The 18326-nt window shown below is 46.3% G+C and overlaps 1 protein-coding gene across 9 annotated transcripts in view; it reads left to right on the top strand.

Annotated features, from left to right (window-relative positions):
- nhsl1b (NHS-like 1b) overlaps positions 1–17903 on the top strand; it is a 108776-nt gene extending 90873 nt beyond the window's left edge. For 5 of the 9 annotated variants that reach the window (XM_004541781.5, XM_076873860.1, XM_004541787.6 and 2 more), the window contains exons 3-9: positions 406–533; positions 2803–3007; positions 5521–5652; positions 8430–11732; positions 12751–12883; positions 14562–14591; positions 15421–17903. In XM_004541781.5, coding sequence (XP_004541838.2) covers positions 406–533; positions 2803–3007; positions 5521–5652; positions 8430–11732; positions 12751–12883; positions 14562–14591; positions 15421–16096 — 4607 coding nt within the window. In that variant the 3' untranslated portion in view covers positions 16097–17903. The remainder of the gene's footprint in view (positions 1–405; positions 534–2802; positions 3008–5520; positions 5653–8429; positions 11733–12750; positions 12884–14561; positions 14592–15420) is intronic. The other 4 variants (XM_004541783.5, XM_004541788.5, XM_004541785.5 and 1 more) reach the window with 3 other exon arrangements.
- The last annotated feature ends 423 nt before the right edge of the window (positions 17904–18326 follow it).

Below are 18326 nucleotides of genomic sequence, written 5' to 3' on the forward strand. Positions count from 1 at the left end.
AGGTGGTGACAAGAAGAGGTGTGAGGCACGCTTGGCAGAGTCCAGCAGGGAACTTAGCGAAAACACACACACACACAGACAGCAAATGGTTTATTCTACAGTACACATTTGATAATACAACACTATGTTTATGTCCCATAAATATTTCACACATTCTTCTTATCGTTGTGTTATGGGATGAAAGTTTGAATATTTAATAGCATCTGTTTGGATTATTTGGTAGTATATTCATGGAAATGAGTGAAGCAAAGCTTTGTATTGAGTGTATTTAAATAGTGCGAAATAAAATGTCGCTTTCATTATGTGAAAATTGCTCCTTTCAGCAGGATCAGAAAGTTCTCATCAAAGGCCACCAAAGCAAATAAGTTTAAGACCTGTTTCTCTGTCTCTTTCTTTGTTCTTCAGAATGTGACAAGTTGAGGAAAGATGGTTTCCGGAGCTCCCAGTACTACTCTCAGGGTCCCACCTTCTCTGACCCCATTCAGTCCACCAGCAGCCTGCAGGATGACGGGGATGATGAAAATGATAAGAAGGTATACATAATCACAGTATGCATGTATACCCACCTAATTTAATGTATGCTTTCAAATGTAGCAGGTACAACAGGCTCTGCATTCTATTTGCATACAGGTGCAGAACACGTGCACAATAATTTAAATGGTGTTAGGCTCCCCTCTAGTGGCTGGAAAAAGAAGTGCTACCAAGTTTCAGTCTTGTCACATTGTGTAGCTTTCGGTCTTTCCATTTTTCTGTCTAATTTCTCAAATAAGGTGAGCGTGATCAGTACTGGGCAAAAGTCTTGAGCCATCCATCATTTCTTTATTTTTTTTTCCTAAGGCGCCAGACTTTCTTGTAATTTTTTTGAAGTGGTCTTGAGCAATAGTTTCTGAAGGTTTTTCAAAGGTTTTCTCAGGAAATTGGCTGCTTTTTTACTTGTTTTCATTCCAGCCCAGTCACTCTGACCTGTGAATCATTCACGCATTTAAAAAGACACCAAGCCTGTGTTCACATAACAGAGAACTTTGCTAATACATAAATACATAATTATTTCCAAGTCGTTTGTTGAATCTATGAAAAATATGAAAGATAACACAGAGATAAAGTACTTGGCATATTTCACCATGGTGTGAGGATACTGGAGAAGTAGAAGTGGCAGAAAAAGAGAATTTACAGCAGATGAACAAAATCTGAAAGTCATGTCATGAGCCCAGACCTCAGTATTATTGGAACAGTGTGGGATCATCTTGATATTTTTCCCAGAAAAAATATAACTAAGCAAGGGGTTCCTCTAAACATTTGCAGAGCATTGTAGAAGAAATGCACACTTGTTGACCACAGTTGTGGGGCCTGTGATTTTTCTGATGTCTATAAACACTTCAAGAAAGAAACTAAAGAAGAGAAACAGAAATTTGAGGCAGAAATAAAGACGGGTAGAAAAAAATTGACAAGAAAATGAATCCGAGACAAAAACTATTATTTCTTGCTCTTTTCATCTGACAGACAATTTGTGTGAAGTGAAGCGTAAATGGTCAGAAAGCTGCATATTTCTCATCTTCTCGTTTTTATTTCGAACACACACACAGTGTGATGTGAAGGGCACTCAAAAGGGTTAGTGGGTCTTTCACTGTGTTGTCCCTTGGAGCCCCTCGGTTTCATCCTCGCTTTGACCCCTGACTTCCATGTTGTCTTTCTAAACTGTCGCCTCCCATCTCTTGTTTGTCCTCCTGTTTTCTGCACACTCACCCCATCTCTTCAGCTCAAGCCAATCCCCCTCTGCCCTGCCTTCCTTGCCCCTTCTTCCACTGTTCTGCTGTTTGTCCCCCTCCTGCTCTCTTCCCCATCACTTCCTGTTGTACTGAGACCGCTGAGCCTAACTTTGCCTGACAGCAGCTTCTAAAGAAGAAACAGGGCTCCCGCTTGAGCCACAGCTATGCAAAGTAATAAGCCATGCTTGGAACCAAACTATTGCTGAGATGTTTTTAATATACATCCCCTCTCTTCACCTCCCCTTTTTGCTGCCCCCCATATTTACCCATCCATCCGTGCATTGTTTGTATGAATGCACTCTCAGTCAGGGGATAGGAAAAGTTTGAGTGATGCAGTAGTAATTGGTGGCAATCATCTGGATTTTGTAACTACCTATAATTACTACAATTTAGAATCATTTGGAAAAAGTGACACAAATGGCACTCACATCAACCTAAACAACATTGCTGCCATGCTCTGGACTAACTGCTCAACTTCAAGCCTGGACACTGGGGTAAAGCACCGCTGTCTGTTGCTTTCTGCCGTAAATTCACAATCCAGGGCCCTTAACGTGTCAGCACAGTTTACTGCATGAGTGATTCTCTCTCTGTGTCTCTCCCCACTGTTGCTCTGTAGCTTTTATCCTCCAATCTCCGACTGCTCTGTCAGTTCTCTGTGGCGGGTGTTTATTTGTGTGATTGTGTGTGCATGGTTGACCGTTTCCATTGGATAGGATGTTTACGGGGCCGCAAGCTTCTAAAGGTCACAGCAGTGTAATATATTAAAGTTTGTTCAGCTCATATTGGCACAATCTGTCATTTATGGTTCTGACTAGTAAATCCTATGATATTTATTTCCACTCACCTTTTATACCGTTATATAGACATTTATTCTTAGTAATAACTTTTATGCTTCGATCTGATGCTATTTTTATGTATTGCCTTTCATTGTGTCGCATCATGTTACCTCTTTCCTTGTTTCTTTCCTTTCCTCTCTTTCTAGTATTTCTTTCTTCAGCTTTACCCCTCATTAACATGTTATCTTTCTCTCAATCAGTCCACCGCTTCATCGCTGGAGGATGACAAATCTCAGCTCTCCATGAGGTCTCAGACGCCACAGGGCATGGGCGAAGGAGGGGAGGGGTCCGACCCTGACGGACAGGTGGTATGGAACAAGGCTGCCCTCCTCCCCACCCCAGAGGAGAAGATGAGGCGGGCAGCTCAGGCCGTACCCACAGACATAGTTGCCATCAATGTCACAGGTATGTCACACCTCATGACTTCATTCAGTCCGTCTCTCAACTGCTAGCAAGTAGCAACCATTCTTCATCGCCAGGTTGAGAACCAATGTCCCGATCCATCCGTAGCTCCATTTTTGTACAGTTTAATCGGCCTCATTCGTCCCTGGTGTCTCTTATTTTGCATTACCATCTCACTGACAGGCCTTTTGCTATTAAGGGAAATTTCTGACTTTTTTAGCAGTTTGATTGAGGTATCCGATGATAAAGAGAGTGTCAGCATGCTGACATGTCATGAGAAATTTGCATTTCAGTTTATTAGTTTAATTAGTTTTCACTGTTTCTGTTTACAAAAAAGAAAAAAAAAGTCACATATTTCCTTTAATCAACCTTCTGTGAATGAGTGATTGCAGAATAATAGAGAACTGTATCCAGTCATCCACAGATGGGGTCAAACTTGCACGTGGCACTCAACCATGTCTTCCTCCTCTATGTTACCTTCACTCCTCTCATCATGCCTCTTGCAGACTGACCTTTGCCTTCCTTTATGCATGCGTGAGCGTGTGTTTATGCCTGAAAGTCCTTTGACAGCTTATGCCAGGGTCAAGGCTTTTCATCGTCTTTGTGTCAGATCACTGGCTGTTTGACAGATAAACACTCGTACACAGCAAATTTGTGTCAACTCAGTTCCCCTGTTAGCGCGCCACATCTTTCAAGGTTTTCCGCCACTCATAGGTACACTTATCTTAAGATTTGTTCATGAGATTCTTTTGGAAGGAGTCCAGCGGTGGGATGGACTCGCAGATAAGATAAGATAAGATAAGATAAGATAAGATAAGATAGAACTTTATTAATCCCTCGGGTGGGTTCCTCTGGGAAATTCGATTTCCAAAAAAGCACAGCACCGACAGAAGTTACAGAGTTACAGAATATTATATATAACTCTCAGTTCAGCATCAACATCTATATTTTATTGTTACAGTTAATATATCTGCAATCTACAGCCTTTTGACACTAATTAGCATTTAACGTGGTCCCTCGCCACACAAATCAGTGTTGTCACTTCAAATTAGTGGGAAAAAAGGAGTAAAACACCCACCGAGAGATCAGGGGCTTTGCCACTTTGGGAGGAATTTGTGATCGCAGCTATCCGCCCTTATATCGGTTTCTATTTCCCTGACGCCTGCAGGCTGTCACCAGCTAGTGAGATAGCAGAAAGAGCAGCAGTTCATAGCGACATATCACTCTTCCTTCAGGGAAACCGGACTCAGAGCGAGGAGATTATTGAGAAGCAGTTCATGTTTGCATGAGTACGTGTGTGAGTTTGAAAGCACCTTTCATCCCATATCTGTCCTTTCGCATGTTGAGCTTTGTGGTAAGAGCATGTACTTCTCATCTCACACATCTTACATCAATGTATGTTTATACCCCGTAATGGAAGTTTGCATAAAGGCCAGCCAAGGTTTTCTTTGTCAGACCCCTTCCTTTTGTTTTTGATTGGCATCACAACCATTTTCTCTCCGTGGGTTGTAAAAGACACTTTGGCTGGTTGGTGAAAAAGTTCAGTTCACCCAAATAACACAATGCATTTTCTCAATTAGGCTAAACTTTCTCGTGTTGAAGAGGAAGATTCACATGCTTGCTGCACAACATGTTTTTGTGGATCACTCTTATCCCACCACTGAGCATAATCATACTTAACTAGAAAGTGTTAAACCTTTCTATTTGAATCCAGCTTTAGTTCAGAAAAATGCAGACTTTTTTTCAAGTCCAGTTAGTAGTTTGGATATGTTGGATATCCAGACATAAGAACGATTTTAGGTATTTAATATTTAGCATTTCTCAGGAATTGAATCAGAAGAATCAGAATCAAATAACTTGTTAATCCCAGAGGAAATTTTGTTCACATTTGCTACAAGACAGTAACTAACCAATTAAAGTACAAATTAAATGATATAATATTAATACAAAATATAACATAATGTCTCTAATAAATAAATATGAAAATAAATAAAGTTAAAATTCAGGTGCCTCTCTTATCATATTAACTTGATAAGGGGAATAGGTGTTGTCACAAGTGTAAGTACAGACTACGTCTCCTGTCATATTTTGCTATATTCTCATTTATTATTTGTTTAGAACAGTCTCCGGTTCCACACGAGGGGTTTCCAGTATGTGATTTTGCACCTTAATATAAATATAACAGAAATCCTCAAAGACACTCTTGAGTAATATCATCCTTTTTTAAAAAAAAAAAAAAAAGCAATGCATTCATCCTTAAAAATAAATAAAAACTAAAATCTTAAGTTTTTAGAAGCACAAATCAGTTTGAGACTTAAAATAAAAGCAAGGAAAGAAAATGCTGATTTGTAATTTGGTTGAACTGACCTTAATATTTCCTGCCCTGTTGACGTTGCATGTCCAACTTGGAAAAAACAAAAACCCTCCGCATGTCTGTTGAGTTTGTTCCTTCTGACTAACCGACTGCTGTTTGCCTGTTTGTCCGCCTGCCTTGCTCTCGCCCTCCCGGCTACCAGGGGCAGTGTTTGACCGACAGGCGAGCATCCGGCGCTCCCTCATTAACACTGACACCGTGTCCCGCCGGCCCAAGAAGGTCAAACGCAGAAAGACTATATCAGGGCTGCCTGACAACATCAACCTGGAGCTAGGTATGGATCACTGTGGAGCTACATGTTGCCCTCTGCTGTCCACAGACCTGTCCCAACACGCTAGACAAGCATCTCTTCTTCCTTTCTTTACTGCCAGCAACCTTGTTCTTAGGGCTGCCACAAACGATTATTTTGATAGTCGACTAGTCACCGATTATTTATGCGATTAGTCGACTAATCAGATCATCATCATCATCATCCAAAATAAACAAAAAGTCCTTCAAAAATAAAATGCAGCAACCATCACTGGACGTAAAACTACAGCTTATTGCACCAGCAGCATCTGCTCTTATATAACTATCATTAGCTTACAGCTTTAAGCTTTTAAGGTGCTAACTAAAAATAAAGACAAGATGATAGTTTATTCAATTTTAATGAAATTTGCAGATTGTTTCGGTAAAGTTTAATAAACTCCTTGCTATCTAAAATATAACAGGACACCGGAGTATATTCTCCAGCATCTCACACTTCTGATAATCAGCTGTCTGCTTGACGTTTATTCAGCTGTGTAAAAACTATAACTTTAATCTCAGCCAAACCGATTTACTCAGGAACAAATAAAATACAAAAAAAAAAAAAGCCAAACAACAACATTTTTAATTTATCTAAGTGACTCATATATATTTAACCTGAGTCGCGAAAGACGGCGGTGGGTTTGAAAACAATTTGCCGGGAGTCCGGTGTTCTCACGGCGCTAGTGACCTAGCCCCCGGCTAGCTATCGAGCTAGTGGGTAACAGACGTCTCCGAAAACGTCGGAGCGCTTTTGAAAATATGTGGTGTCCTGATAAACTGAGCCGATATTTGAGGTTTACACAGCTACATTCTCGCCTGAAAATATGTTAAACGTTTATTTTGTGACCCAGAAAGAATAATAAGAGTAATATTAAAACTAACTAGCTACCGCCATTGTTGGAAACTAAGCTGGGCCGCGCTATGAATTCTGGGACACAGTTGCTTCTTCTTCTTCGGGGTTTAACGGCAGCTGGCATCCTTGTACATGCTGTGCTGCCATCTTCTGTTTCAGTCCGTTATTACACTCTTAAATTCTGCTATTATTCCTGCGTCTTTTGCGATCTTACAAAGCTTCAAACGACACGTCGACTATTAAATCAGTCGTCGACGATTTTGATAGTCGACGTAATCGTGACTAGTCGACAAATCGTGGCAGCCCTACTTGTTCTCTATAGGTTTATGCTTTTATCACACATAACTGTGTACAGTTAGAAACTTGGCGAGCCCAGGAGGGTCAGACTGACTCAAGTGAGCTCACAGTGTTGGATAAAGGATGTACAGCTGCTACAGCTGATGTCTACATTATCATTTGTCCTCATTCACTCTCCTCCTCCACCCGAGGATCTGCAGCCAAGAACAAGTTATGAAATCATTTTTTGTAGTTCTGTTGTTTTTCTTGTCTTTTTGTTATACTGCTTAAAAAACTTCTAACATAACAGCAGAGTTTGCCAGTTCTGTCATATGGTAGAAGGTAACGTCAGACTTTGCTTCTGATTGGTTGATCATTTGGATCAACTTTCTGAAGTCCTTTTGTCTGTGATGTGTGTATATCTCTGTGTATATCTGTATAGTGTATGCTGGTAGCATAAGATTATTAATAAACTATCTATGAGACAACAAGCCCTGATCTCAGGTCGATAAGCCACCTTCACATGCTCTTTCTGAGCATTATCATCCTGTCCTACATTAGAAATGTAAAGATGCTGAGGTCCCCTCAGAGTTACTCAGCTGAGCCCAGTGTTAAGCGAGTACTAAGCTCACTAATCTGACACAGTGTTCTGCTGACAGCACCGCATGGCTAATGTTTATTTACACGTCATTGAGCTTCGGGATGACAGCACCATTTAAGGGAAATGTCATTGCTCTGTGCGATAACATCGCCCAGGCTGATAGGAAAAGAGCTTTAAAGTCTGGTTAGTGCCCAGCTGACAACACCCTCTGAATGTCATGATTACTGGGCCGGGATAATTGTCCCAGTGCTCCATCCCTCCCCTCTCCTTGCACCAGAGCTGCCTGCAAAGTAGACCTGCAGCTTAATCTATCGCAGCAGCAACAGCCGAGCTGTCAGTCCAGCTTTTAGCAAAGGAGGAGGAGAGTGTATGTGTGGTTCAGAGCGAATGGAGAGAGAGAGAGAGAGAAGAAAGGACGCAAGAGTGTGTATGTTTTGGAAGACGAGCATCAACAGTAGAAGCCACCACAGATGGGAGACACAGTAGACATCCTCTCTCGTTTTACGACTCAATCTTCAAACTGTTTGTTTATTAGCTGGTATGTTCAGTGTGCATCTTTCTGTTATGTGCATTTTATGTTTGTCCTTGTGCATGACAGGGCTGGCTTGGCATGCACACGTGTCTTCTTGTATGTCTGTGTTCCTATTTGTGTTTTTTTGGGGGGGGTTTCTCTGCCTAATGCTTAACCAGCTGCCTATCCTGGCACCCAAGGAGACTACTTCATTTTTCTATCTGATGTAGCCAGCGTAGGAGAAGCGTAGTAGCAGAGCCTCTATTCCTTCTCTCTGTCTCTCCTCATATCCTTTTCTCCATAATGAAGAAGACCAGAAGTTATTAACGTAAATCAGGTTACGCCAAATCAAATTAATTAGCTTCCATGTGACCACAGTTTATCTGACATTCCAGCCAGAAGAGCAGAAAGGTTTGTGGCTGAAGAAGTTATAGCAAGGGGGGGGTAAAAGGTGGGGTAGCAGGAAGAGGAATCACATGTTGATATGTTTCTTTTTTCTTTTTCTTTTTTTTTTGACAACAGCAAAAGGACACGGCGGAGATCTCCGGCCACATTCTATGTTCCTCCCTGGACAGTACTCCACACTTGGCCGTACTGGGAGTGTCAACTCAACTCTCCGACGTTCGGTGACCAGAGACTCGAGCTGTCAGACAGAAGAAGTAAAGATCGTGCCCCCGTCCATGAGAAGAATTCGAGCACAGAGAGGACAGGGAATCGCTGCTCAGATGGCTGGCATATCCGCTTCCTCTTCAACAGGAAGTATATCCATCTCCAGCAGCAACAGCTCTGGAATACTGATGCTGCCGCAGCATTTTAATGGAGACCCGTCGCGTTTTCACAGTCTGCCCCGACAGGGCGCAAGAGTGTCCCTCAGTGCCGATCCCATCTATAGCAGCACGCCCATCAAGTCAGAGGAACATCTGCAGAGGCAAATTGGAAAGCTTCAGGTCGACGATACTGTGGTACACATGAGAAACGCCCCGAGGACAGGAACTTTGCCCAGGCCCAAGTCCCAGGAGTTGAAGGGGACACTGTCCAGTGAGTGGGGCGGGGGTCCGGCATGTGTGGTTTCCCCTCATGCTGCTTATTCCACCTCGTTCATCCCCAATGCCACCATGTCCAGTTCTGCTGAGGTTATTACCCTTAACACCTCGAGCCAGCTCACCCAGTCCCCGGTCTCAGCTTACCCCGCAGCTCGAGCGCTCAGTCTGGCTTCCCCAACTAATGCTGACCCGCTGATCTCTAGTCCAGCAGCCTTCACCCACAGCTCCACCTGCCCTGCCTTGGCCACGTCTACTCCTACTCACACAGCACAGGATAGTGGCCTGAAAGTCAGAGCACCTGCCAGTGAGTCAGGTCACTCTGACAGTAGCACCCACAGCCACAGCACCTTGGCCCCCACTCCACCATCTTGTCTGCCGGAGGAGAACTGGATCTACGACACACCAGAAAACGTGGTGGCTCCACACCGCACTCTGACCTCCAGTTGCTCCACTCCAATCAACCAGCTCTATGGCAGCCTGGATCAGTCCTCTAGGACCACTACTGATTCCAGCTCTCTTTACTCCCAGGACAATGATGGATACTACACCTCTATGCACCTGGACTCAGGCCTGCGCTCGCGCAGTCACGGTAGCGGGCACGGGGTGGCAGCTGGCCGGGCCACCAGACACAGCATGTACGAGTGCCGCGAGATGGCCAATCAGGAGGACTCTGGAAGCCTGTACAGTGACCGCTCGCTGTCACGCAGCATCTCCCTACGCAAATCCAAGAAGCCTCCCCTGCCACCAGCTCGCACGGATTCTCTCAGACGCAAGCCAGCTGCAAAAATGCCCCCCGGAGGCGTTAGCGCCATCAACGGTGCTAATGGGGAAAGGGGTACGACACTTAATGAAACTCTAATTGCAAGCTTGCAGCAGAGCCTGCAGATGGGGTTGAGAGGAGGGAAGGGAAAGGGTGCGTCGCCATCATCAACCTCTCACAGCCCAAGCAGCGATTATGATGACCCTTGGGTCCTCAGGCCGCGCAGTCACAGCAGCATCAGTGCAGGCAGCTCCGCAGCATCACTAGCAGCTAACGCAAACTGCGGCGGCGTGTCTAGTGTGTACTCTCTATGCCATGTGACACCTGCCCACAGTGACACCAGCAGCCTGCGCTCTGACTACGCCGACTCTTGGGGCTACTACATGGACTACCCTCGTAACAACTCGGACCAGGGGGAGCAGACACCCCCAGCCCATGCCGCAGATAACATGTCAGCCGGCGTTCACCCAGGAGTCTTACAGAATGGAGGAGGGATTCACAAAAGTCAGATCCCTGGAGCTCCAGGTCAGGAGCGAGAGGTGTCGGCGAAGCCCAAAGCTTCCACCTCCTCCCCAGACCGGGTGCATAGACTCACCTCGCCATCTAGTGGCTACTCCAGCCAGTCCAACACTCCCACAGCTGGAACCCCAGTGCCCGCCTTCGCCAGGTCCATGTCTCCCTCGGGCGGCCGGCCAAAACCCAAAGTCCCCGAGAGGAAGTCCTCTCTCCTCTCATCAGTTTCCATGTCCTCCTCTTCTACCTCCCTTTCCTCCAACACTTCAGACTCACTTAAGAGCAACGGTCCTCCTCCTCCACCACCACCTCTCCTCTTCTCCTCCTCCTCAACTCCCAACACCCCTCTCAGCCCACCTCCACCCTTCCCTCCCCCTCTACCGCCAAGCTCTAGCACAGCTTCCCTGACTCCTCCACCAGCTCCCCCATTGCCAACCACTCCCCAGGGAGGTTCTCTAAGCCTGAACTCTACTTGCTCCACCTCCCCGGAATTCCCTCCACCTCCATCCCCCGAGATGCTGATTCACCCGAGTTCATCTCCCAATGGGAGCTTCAGTCCCCCTCCTCCTCCACCACCCCCACCTCCTCCTCCTCCTCTGCTGGCTACTGTTACAGCTTCCTCCTCCCCATCTTTTAAGAAGGCACTAAATGATGCTCCTAAAGAAGCTCCTTCTAACAGTCCCACAAACTCACCTAAGCCCCTCATCACACCATTTGCACTTCAGAGCGTTCAGCTTCGTTCAGTCAAGCGACCAGAGAAGGAGATCACAGATGACAACAAAGCTGAGAAAACAGGGATGGACCTCCTTCAGGGGCTAAAGCCTCTGAGCCTGGATAGCTGTTACTCTCAGGAGCATCCCACTGTCTTACCCCTTTTGAACAGCTCTCTGGAAGCGGATTCCCATTATTCCTCACCATCGCCTGTGTCAAAGCTCCTGGAAGAGTTGTCACTGGATGACAGCATCACAGAGGACTCACCGGACATTGCCATCGTAAATGGAAAAGCTGATGATGAGAGTTACACACTTGTGAATGGGAATGAAAAAGAGGAGGCACTAGCATTGCCCAGTCCCGCACAGAGCCACGAAAGCTCTCCCATCAAGCAGAAGGCCCCACCCCCAGCAGTCTCCAAGAAGCCCAAATTTTCCCTTGTCCCACCAGTAAGCCCCCAAACAATAAATAAACTGTTTCCATCTCAGCAGGAAGAGACTAACATCCCCCAAACAGAAGACCAAGTAGATTCTCCGCGAAGACAAACAAAAGAAGAGGTGAAAGAGGGGGACGGTGAGCATCAGGAGGAGAGAGAAGACACTTTAGAGCATTTAGCAGAGCGCAAAGGAGCATTCACTGAAACCCGATACGAGTCTTGTATCACTACATCTGTTAGCAAGGAGACAAGTAATGCCTCTGGGCTTTATACCAACGGAGAGGCTGATGAAGAAGAGGAAGAGGACTGTGATGGGACGAGCAGCACCACAGGGTCCATCAGCTCCAAGGACGACGAGGCAGGTGAGTCTGACTCGTAGTTTACTGAATATGTTTCCACAAAACAAACGCAGAAATGCAGAAACGGAAGCAGAAAGCCTTAATGTACTTATTTGCCAAAATCCTAAGAGGTTAGAAGTGATCCAGCAGACTGAGGGTTGTGCAATGGGTTCCTTTGAGCTGCTGTAAAATTTATTTTGCCCCTAAGCAAGCGAGCTAAACTTGAAGGCAGAAGCTTTTAAAGGTTTGAAAAGTGTGAAAACGAAGCGGGAGCGACGGCTTATCACTGGGACAGCAGCTCTGCAGCCTCGTGCAATCATCCCGCTTACTCTTTATTCTACTCCTCCTTCTATATTTTGTATGCGGAGATCTCTTTTGGCTGCTGTCCCCCTTCTTTTTTTTGTCCCCCCTCCCGCATTGCTGCACACGTACACACACCTCAGCCTCCGCTGTCTACTCGAGTCCTCTCCACCATCCATCCTTCTCTTCTGTCCAAATATTCATTTTTGCCCCTCTGCCTTTTCTCTTGCTCTCTCTCTCTCTTTTTGTGTTAATCGCTCAGCCCGTGTTTTTCCTACTCAGCTGTCCTTCTGTCCCACTCCCTCTCTGAGTTAAGGGAAGGGGGGTAAGTATCCCAAAGGAGATGCTTTATGTGGTTGGAGGGACAGGGGGGAGGGGCCCGGTCGTATCGGAGGGGAGGGGAACGGATCTGGTAAGGGGATGAAGGGGAGGATGGGGAGAGCGTAAAGTGAGACTGCCTGCAGCGGCTCAGGCAGTCGAAGCTCAGACGTGAGCGCGGAGGTTAAGAGGAAGAGGAGGAGGAGGATGGGGGAAAAAGCTAAACTAGAGGAAATGAAAGAAGAGGAATATCTAGAGAGGGAAGAAAATGTAAGGAGACAGTTGGACATCTCCTCCGTACGACTTCAGATTTCATAGGCGGCCAGGTTAATGCGACAGGATGGATGTAGGAGTGTGTGCTCCCTAAAAGTCTGCTCTCTCCTGACTGTGTTGGATGTAAATTGTATATCCCCCCTGACCTCAGGTGACGTCTTTGAATCCAGTACGGCCGAGTCGTCTCCAGCCCCGTCAGCAAACGGGGCGTCCGAGAAGAGCATGGTAACCCCGACTCCCACGCGACCCCGAACCACAGAGGACCTCTTCGCCGCCATTCACAGGTACGACGATGCACTCGTCTAATGTCCTTTTCGCCCTGCTCATTTTTAGAGCACCACAGCAACTTATTTTCTCCTCACCCACCTCGGCTCTGGATACATAATTTATTTCCCCGATCTAGTCCTGCTTCCTATTATTCCTACTTTTCTTTCCTCTCCACCTGCCCTCTCTGTCATTCCTGCTTTTCCAACATCCTCATAAACCACAGTGTCACCCTTGATTTGTGTTTTTCAGTCATCCCCCACTCTCTGCCCTCCACCTCTCAGTCATAACTTTATCCAGCATTATCCCATACAGAAGAGTACACATCTGTCAGAAAGCCGATCTCTGGCCAGTGAAGGGCTGTGAAGCATGAAGGCAATGGTTAATTTGTATACTAAGCGTTTGTGAGTGTAGTTAGATTACAATTGCTCATTTTTAGCAAGAAAAAAGAAAGAAGGGGAAAAAAGGCTGTTGCTTCATCCATAATTTACTACTCGACACCCCTTGGTCCTAATCTGGGTTAGAGGCCACTGGAGACATTTCTCATTCTCCGTTTCTCCGTCTACACGCCGCTCCGCCGTCTCTGACATATACTGCATACGTGCTCTTGTGACTGAAGGCGGCACAGGCATAAATTTCTCATGCAGCCCGCCAGTTTGGGTTTCGCGGTCACGTGCAGCAGCAGCAGCATTGGGGAGTTCTCTTAAGCGTCCCAGGATTTCATTTTGCTGTATTTATGGTCCCCACGTCACGTGTGCATGTATCATTTATTGCGCTGCCTAATTAAACGTGAATATTGTGTAAGCGTGTGTGCGTTTGTAGTCAAGGCAGCATTTGTTTACCACTCTCCTCCTCCTCCATCTATCGCACCCTCACAGCGTGGGAGATATAGAATAATTTTGCAGATTTGGGAAGTGATGACCGTTTCCCAGCGGTGCTGTTAAAACTAAAGAAGATCCCTCAAACAAAAGAATGAACTAGCACAAATTCAATCTGCAAAAAGTGCCCTAAACTGTAAATTCAATCGAGAACTGTTCAAGGGTGGAAGCACCGGGTATTAACTGTAACACCCCTGTAATACCACCTGCCCAGTTCTTTTTGTTTTTATTTTCGTTCACCTTCACGTTCCCCCGTCCTTTCTCTCTCACTGTCTGTGAAATCAGAGTAATAAAAGCCTCGAGTTGAAATTCCTTCACAGCAGCGGCCGAAAACACAAGTTCGTTGTGAGAGAAATCCTCCAAACCGAATGTAATCCAGCCAGCAGAAAGAAATCGATCCATTGCAGCCATGCTTATATTGCCTCCTTGTTTACCTCTATAACTGGGATTGGCACCTGCGCTCTCTGTTTGGATGTGCACGCACGTGGGATTGTGCGTGAGAAAAGTCTTATGTAATGCTGATGGGCTAATGTGGAAAGGGAGCTCACAGCGGATGACGCTAGATGGAGGTTGAATTTAGGGCACAGACATATTTTGCAGCGTTAGATTCTCACACAAACCATTTCCATCCCTTCAGTCCTCCCTCGCACTTTTTTGACCTTCACACAGCGCTGTACATCCCCACAGGTTATTTGCCCTTTAGGGAAGATTTCCCTCCAACGATCTAATCTGAGGATTAAAGAATTTTGTCTCCCTTATCACAGAATGTGTAGTTGTAATTCCGTTAATCATGTTTCTCCTCTCTTCTTCCACTGTGCAGAGAGGGAATGGGTGCAGTGTTTCTAGAGAGGTGCGTAGTGGCAAGTAGCCCCTTTCCTTTAATTAGCGAGCCTTGTTTTCACCACCGCCACGCTGATGCTGCCTTGGGATTAGCAGCAGTAATCCCTCGGTGCAACCCGCCACCCCCGGTATCACAGACACGGATTAATAAGGCTGTTTTCGCCTCAAGCCCTAACGCCTCCTAATTCTGCCAGTTGCAGCTTTTATTGCCATGCTTTGGTGCAGGAGTTATCAACACTCAAGGATGAGTGGTGCAGCAGACTATGCTGATACCGACCACAACAACCACCAACCGCCTCCTGCTGAGAGGAGGCCGCCTCGTCCTCATGTGATTAAAACAGCTCTGGGCGCTTTCCTCAGTTTGTTTTGTGCCGCGTCTGAGCTTTCATGCAGCGTTGCAGCTTCTGCAGCTTCTGCTGTAAAACCTCACCGAATTTCTTTTAACCTGAAATGTGTAACTCTTCTTCTTCTGCTCCTTAGCCCTGGTTTGTTTCCGAGATACGCCGCCATGTTTGTTTGCTGGGGGCAGTGCTGACATATGGCAAATTTGGGACAAAGATTTGTGGAACGTGGGCAGCAGAGTTTTAAATGTAATCTTTTTTTTTAAGCTGCAGCACAAACATCAAAAAGAGTGGGCTTACATGTGTGAAATCCCGTGGATGAATAGTTAAATCTGAGCTCATTGCTCCCTGACAACACTGCCCCAGTAACTTAGTCCTGTATTTTGCTCTGTCGAGTCAGCATTTATTTGCCCTAAAATAATTTGATCAGCCGTGCTTCCGCTCGCTCACTCAGCAGAATTCCTCAAGACTATTTTAAAATCATCTTTTCTTCCACAGGTCAAAGCGCAAGGTCCTGGGTCGCAAGGAGTCCGAGGAAGACAAGACCCGGCCTGGGAGCCACTCGCAATCTCCACCCACCACCCCGACGAGCCTGTCTCCAGGGATGACGTCGTCGTTGCCCCGTCAGTCGGGATCCATCCAGCGCAATCTCCGCAAGTCCTCAACCAGCAGCGACACCTTCAAGGCACTTCTCCTGAAAAAGGGAAGCCGCTCTGAGACCAGTTTCAGGATGTCTGCTGCCGAAATGCTTCGTTCCACTGACCCACGCTCCCAGCGAACGCGCTCCGAATCGGCCCTGGACTTCCCCACTGCTTCTCCCTCCTCACCGATGGCCCTCCACAGCCCGGCCGGATCCCCGGGCCGGGGTAAGAGGGCAGCTGACGAGCGGGGCCGTTATGATGTCTTTACCCTGTCCTCGCCGACTTCGTCGCCCTTTTCAATGGGCGGATTTAAGTACGGGCGCTCTCGGACGCCGCCCTCAGCTGCCAGCAGCAAGTACAACGCCCGCAGCCGAATCCTCAGCAGCCCGATGACAGTAATCTGCGAGCGGGACGGGGAACTGGCTGAGAGCGAGTACGGAGACACGGCAGAAAGTCTGTCTCAGCCAGCAGCTCAGGCTGTCCCTGTGCTCAAAGACTCCAATGGCACTTTATCCGAAGAAAGCAGAAGTTAAAAGAGCAGGAGCCGCCCCTTAGCTTTGGGGAGCTGAACTTATTCGTTGTAACCAGGCAGGGAGCTGGAAGAGGAGCCCAACACAAGGCCCTCTAGAGACACCTTCCTGAGCTCCACCCCCGCCCCTCTGAGGGAGTGGACATGTCTGGTCCTGATGCGGGACCTGGATGCAGCTCCATCACGGACCGGACAGAGCGCAGTCTGAAGCAGAGAAGTGGACCTGCTCCAGCTTTTTAAGACTGCCATGATTCTCATTCTTTCCTTCGTTTGGTGATTCACCTTTTTTTGTTCAAAGAATAGTGTTTCTTTTAGACCTGGTGTTCCTAGTTTTGTTTGCCTTTTTTTTTTTTTTTTTTTTTTTCTTTCTAACTTCATCCCGCAGGAGTCCTTTTAGTTTCACCAAAGGACTAAAAGTTAAGATGGCAAACTTAAGTGAATTGAAGGAATGGAGAAGTCACTGACTGTTCGCTTAACTTTGCTGCTGTGGTGCTACGTAGCTAGGAGAGAGTGGAATGTAAAAGTGTGCGGGAGGCTCGCCTGTTTTCAGTTTCTGCTTTTCCTCTGCTGGCTGTGGGAAGTGTTTGAGAGCACCGTGGCTTGCAAGTGTCGGCTTCAAACAGCCAATCAATATGTGGAACGGGCGCGAGGACGTGGTACAGCAGGTGGCTCCGCGGTACAACTTCACGTACGGTTACCACTCTTTGATCGGTGGTTTTAGTTTGCAGAGCTGGTGTGTTCAGGGGTCCATAGGAAGTGCAGAGGGCTCAGTGCTGCCACCTAGTGACAGGGAACAGTGTGGAAAAATTGTTGGGGGATACGAAGGTTCAACCAAAACATCAAAATTACTCTCTGAAAAGGCTCATAAAAGTTAGTTTGTAGAATTTGCACTGTGCACAGTTTTTTTTTCTTGGTGAATTAAAAAAAAATGTTTTAATAAACCAATTACATCATGTCATGTCACGTGTTTGGAAGTTAAGTAAGAAATGATAACATTAGAGTAAAAGAATATTTTATTATCTTTTAGTGATCGTGTGGGTTACCAAAGAGCTTGAAAAATGAAACGGAGTTGGACGTGACAGCAATCCGATAGTCTGACACCCCCGTGCATACGCTCCGAGAAGATCCACCAGACCCTGTGGGGGCAGATTTCTAAATAATTTCTATAATGCTGTTGACCTTTCTGTTTATCCTTTTGCAGTTTTATATGGTTCTATATGTAAATAAATAGAGAATTGAGTTTTAAGTCACACTTGACCTATTTTCAAAGACTTTGTACATTTTTTTTAGAACCCTCTGTTTGCTGAAAGGGAGTGGTTTCCTTTTTCGTAGATTATTTATTTTCACATAGGAGGGCGTCGGTATGGTTTAACTGGTCAGAGTCAGCTGACGGGTGGTTGAGGCACAGGAAAGAGAGGTTAGGGGTTAACCAGAGAAATCAAAAAGCCACATTTAGCTGGCTGACCCCAGCGAGCCGTTATTCTGTTAAAGACGCATCAAAAAGATTATATCAATTTTAACCAGCCTTTAATCTGAAGTCATGCCACACTGGTGCTCACGGCTGAATAAACGTGGTGACAGTCGTGAGACTTCATAACCTCCTAACAGCCATAACAGCCTGTGTGTTAATCACCTGTGACCAAATAATGTGTCTCCCAGAGCCCACCAGGCTGTGATTGAGCGCTCCTGAAAGCATCTGTGCTTGTGAAAAGACAGAGAGGACAGAAGAAGTAGTGGGAGTGGAGCTGAAGGCAGGCTGCTAACGCTCTCGTGTATGTCTGTGTAATAAAAACAAGGTGATATTTAAAGAACGCATCTCTGTGTCATTTCTCTCTCTCTCTGTGTGTGTGTGTGTGTGTGTGTGTGTGTGTGTGTGTGTGTGTGTGTGTGTGTGTGTGTGCGTGTGAGAGATTCACGGCCATCTGCCTGCTCAACACCCCAAATCACAGCCTCATTAGCGCCGTCGCCATGGCACCCACACTTGTCCGTCATCTGGAAAACTCCCATTATTCACCCTGCTCCTTCTGCAGGGGTCATCACTTATATTCCTTCTGGACATCCTATTAGGACACACTAGGTTAGAGCCTCTCGCGTGACTCCCAGTTAGCGCTGAGCCATCCAGACAGGACGCTGCAACTTCTCAATATTCCTGCATCAACGTCCTGCAGAGAGACACCTATAAATACCATTGCGCCACTGGCCCGTCAGTCTTCTCAGGGGAACAGAAACGCAGA

Source organism: Maylandia zebra, linkage group LG15 (genome assembly GCF_041146795.1).
Source record: "Maylandia zebra isolate NMK-2024a linkage group LG15, Mzebra_GT3a, whole genome shotgun sequence".
In the NCBI taxonomy this organism is placed as follows: Eukaryota; Metazoa; Chordata; class Actinopteri; order Cichliformes; family Cichlidae; genus Maylandia; species Maylandia zebra.